We start from the raw sequence: 3,521 nt of genomic DNA, 5'->3' as shown, positions 1-3,521 counted from the left end.
CTGGAACAAGATAATCTGATGTTATAATGAAGGAATCGACGTCACAGTTGTCTGATAATGCTCTGAAGCTGCCATGCAGCAGCAAAAATGTTACCAAAAACAGCACGAGTGTGGTTTGGAAAGATAAACAGTTGATTATTCCCGAACTGCAGTCAAAATTTCATGGCAATACTTCGTTACCAGAAGAAGTAATAAACTTAAATACTTCATACCAATTCTTCAAACATATATTTCCGTCTAAATTGTTTGATCTAATTGTCGAAGAGTCTCATAGATACAGTGTGCAGTGTAATCCTGATAGACCAATAGATTTATCCTGCGATGACATAAAAAAATTTATAGGCATCTGTCTCGTAATGTCAATAGTTCATGTACCTAATACGAGGGATTACTGGGGAGAAGATACTGGTACTCATCTGATCAAGACAACAATGACAGTGAATCAGTATGAGCAAATACATAAGTTTCTTCACTTCAATGACAACAGTGCAATGATACCCAGGGGTGAAAAAGGTCATGATAGACTCTTCAAGATAAGACCCATAATAGAATTGATGAGATCTCGGTTTCAAACAATACATGTTGAGGAGTGTGTTTCTGTTGATGAACGGATATGTTCAACAAAGGCTAGAAGTTATTTGAAACAATACATGCCAAACAAGCCTCATAAATATGGATACAAATTATTTGTTATTAGTGGCATATCTGGTTATGCCTACGATTTTGAGATTTTCACTGGAGATGAAAATGAACCAGAAAAAAGAGTGACTGGGGAGGAAGACTTGGGAGCAAGTGCAAATGTTGTAGTTCGACTCAGTAGGATACTACCAAGAAATATGAACCTCAAACTGTACTGTGACAATTATTACACAAGTCTGCCACTGCTTGTATGGTTACATAAACAAGGAATTTACTCACTTGGGACAGTCAGAAGAAACAGAGTGCCAGACTGCAAGCTCCCTTCAGAAGCTGAGCTGAAGAAAATGGCCCGAGGTGCATCAGTAGAGCGCGTCACAACAGTGGATGGTGTCGACATATCAAATGTAGTGTGGAAAGATAACAAGAGTGTAATGTTGCTTTCTACACTTGCTGGACAGCAGCCTATTCATGAAGCAGGGAGGTATGACAAAAAAGCAAAGTCAAGAATAACAATACCTTGTCCACAAATAATTAACCTCTACAATAAACATATGGGAGGTGTTGACCTTGACAGCATAATGGGTCGACATAAAATTCTTGTGAAAAGTCGAAAATGGTATATAAGATTGTTTTACCATCTCCTGGACATGGGAGTAGTCAATTCCTGGCTGTTGTATAGGAGAGTAGCAGAAACCAAAGGGATTAGGAGAACTATGAAACTCTCCGAATTTCGAATGGAAATTGCTCACTGTTTGTGTCGCTCAGGTCAAACTTCAGCAAAACGTGGAAGGCCAAGTAATGAACTCGAAAACCAAATACAAGCTAAGAAGACAAAGGGGCCCACAGCACATGCACCTCCACAAGATGTAAGGCTGGATCAAGTAGGTCACCCGCCTTCGTACTTGCAAGTGAGACAGAGGTGCAAAATGCCAGGATGCAAGGGATTTTCCTGGGTTCAGTGTAATAAATGTGCAGTTGCATTGTGTTTGCACAAACAAAAGAACTGTTTTCAAACTTTTCATGTAAAGTGATTATCACATGCTTGGGTACAAACCTGTTGGAACTAGATACCTTATTGTTCATATACAAAAGTGTATAAAATATACAATAAATGCTCAATATTTACAACATTAATGTCCTATTTATTATTTTAGGATTTTTCCCTTCCTATACAAAGTATTTAATCATAATCAACAATTAAATTACGAGAGATTTGGTCAAAATTGAGGGAGCAAAATAAGCACATTTATTGTGGCTCGTAAGGTGTTAACTCAAAATGCAGCTGATCAGCTACAAAGCGATTTTCAACAATAGTGCTTTGTTAATTTAATTTAAAAAATTTTTCAATATTTTTTTCGAAATGTAGGCACTATAAACTAAACATGGTAATTTTTACAGCTTGAAATAAAAAATCATGCATTTAAGGGTTAACAACGTGCTTTTTTAAGTTTGAAGAAATATGTAAACTGAATACTTTAGGTTAAATTCGATGCTTAATTTCTTGTGTTGTTTACTTAATGGAATAAGTGTACTGCCTCGTAATACAACACAAAAATATACGTAATGCGACAGATTCGTTTACTCCTCTACAAGATAGTAATATGGTTGAAAGTGTGAGTACTCTAATTGGAAAACTGCTCGATTTCTCCAGCTGCAGCATGTGTATAACATAGGATGAATGGAAGTGTCCGATTCCACCTGTCTGCTTTGACCCGTGACGTAAGGTTCTGTAATCCCATAAGATATAAAGACATGCAGATCGAAGAGATCGACAGTGATAAATTTCTGGGATTATAACTCGATAATAAATTCAGTTGGGAAGGGCTTACCACAGAATTGCTAAAGCTCCTAAACAGGTCTGTAATTGCAGTTAGAATGGTGTCAGATGTAGGAGAGACAAATGTAAAAAAGTTTACATACTTTTATTGTTATGTCATGAGGGATCATATTCTGGGGTAACTCATCAACGGAGCAAAAGTTTTTGGCATGTAAAAGCGTGTAGGTCTAATAAAAATCGTTTGTGGTATAAATTCAAGAACACTATGTAGACACCTGTTCAAGGAATTTCATATTCTAATCACTGCTTTATAGTATATTTATTCCGTAATTAAATTTGTTGCAAGTATTTCCAACCAATAGCACAATACATAGTATCAATACTAGGAATAAGAACAGCAATCTACATAAAGATCTAAGATCACTTACCTTGGACAAAATTTCCTTTCCTGGGGAATGCTTTACCTGTGGATTCCACGCTTTGCAATAATATGAATCCTTTCAAAACACTTCATCTGTCAATGCCAGCTGCCTACTTTGATCTTTTTGCAGTTTAATATCATGACAGTTAACTGTCTGAATAGGTAGGGCCAATTAATGAACAAGACAAGATGAGCACTCAAAATGATGGGCTAAGTCTTGCATATAACAACCTCAACATAGCAATGAGTGCACCTAACAGAGTTTTTCAGTGTTGCTTAACATAATAGAAAATGAACTGACTTGAGCTCTTTGAAAACAAAAAAGCATATTTTATTCAAAAACGTTCATGCAGTATGCACAAGTGCTAATAGGCCCAAATGTAAGTAAATCTATACTTTTATTTATCTAAAAACACAGATGATGTGACTTACCGAACGAAAGTGCTGGCAGGTCGATAGACACACAAACATACACACGAAATTCAAGCTCTCGAAACAAACTGTTGCCTCATCAGGAAAGAGGGAAGGAGAGCGTGTGTTTTTAGATATATTTTTCCCACGTGGAATGTTTCCATTCATATACTTTTATTTAAATACACTGACAAAGTATCCGACATGATTATTGTTGTAATCATATTGTATTCATGCCAAATATACCTCCGTGAAGTGCTTCAATTGCAATAC

The 3,521-nt window shown here is 36.4% G+C and overlaps 1 protein-coding gene across 1 annotated transcript; it reads left to right on the top strand.

Annotated features, from left to right (window-relative positions):
* Positions 1 to 356: 356 nt before the first annotated feature.
* On the top strand, positions 357 to 3,122 carry LOC124553470 (piggyBac transposable element-derived protein 2-like). The gene is made up of 2 exons (XM_047127328.1): positions 357 to 1,547; positions 3,000 to 3,122. Exons 1-2 carry the CDS (start codon positions 357 to 359, stop codon positions 3,120 to 3,122), a joined length of 1,314 nt encoding a protein of 437 aa, XP_046983284.1.
* Positions 3,123 to 3,521: the final 399 nt, after the last annotated feature.

This window comes from Schistocerca americana, chromosome 11, assembly GCF_021461395.2.
Source record: "Schistocerca americana isolate TAMUIC-IGC-003095 chromosome 11, iqSchAmer2.1, whole genome shotgun sequence".
In the NCBI taxonomy this organism is placed as follows: Eukaryota; Metazoa; Arthropoda; class Insecta; order Orthoptera; family Acrididae; genus Schistocerca; species Schistocerca americana.
This window is presented reverse-complemented; position numbering and strand designations above follow the sequence as displayed.

Bases quoted from the DNA above. Each gene is read 5' to 3' on its own strand.
- LOC124553470 (XM_047127328.1), top strand. From the start codon at position 357: ATGTCAATAGTTCATGTACCTAATACGAGGGATTACTGGGGAGAAGAT. The intron at 1,548-2,999 runs GTGAGACAGAGG...CTGTCTGAATAG, and splicing joins ACCCGCCTTCGTACTTGCAA to GTAGGGCCAATTAATGAACA.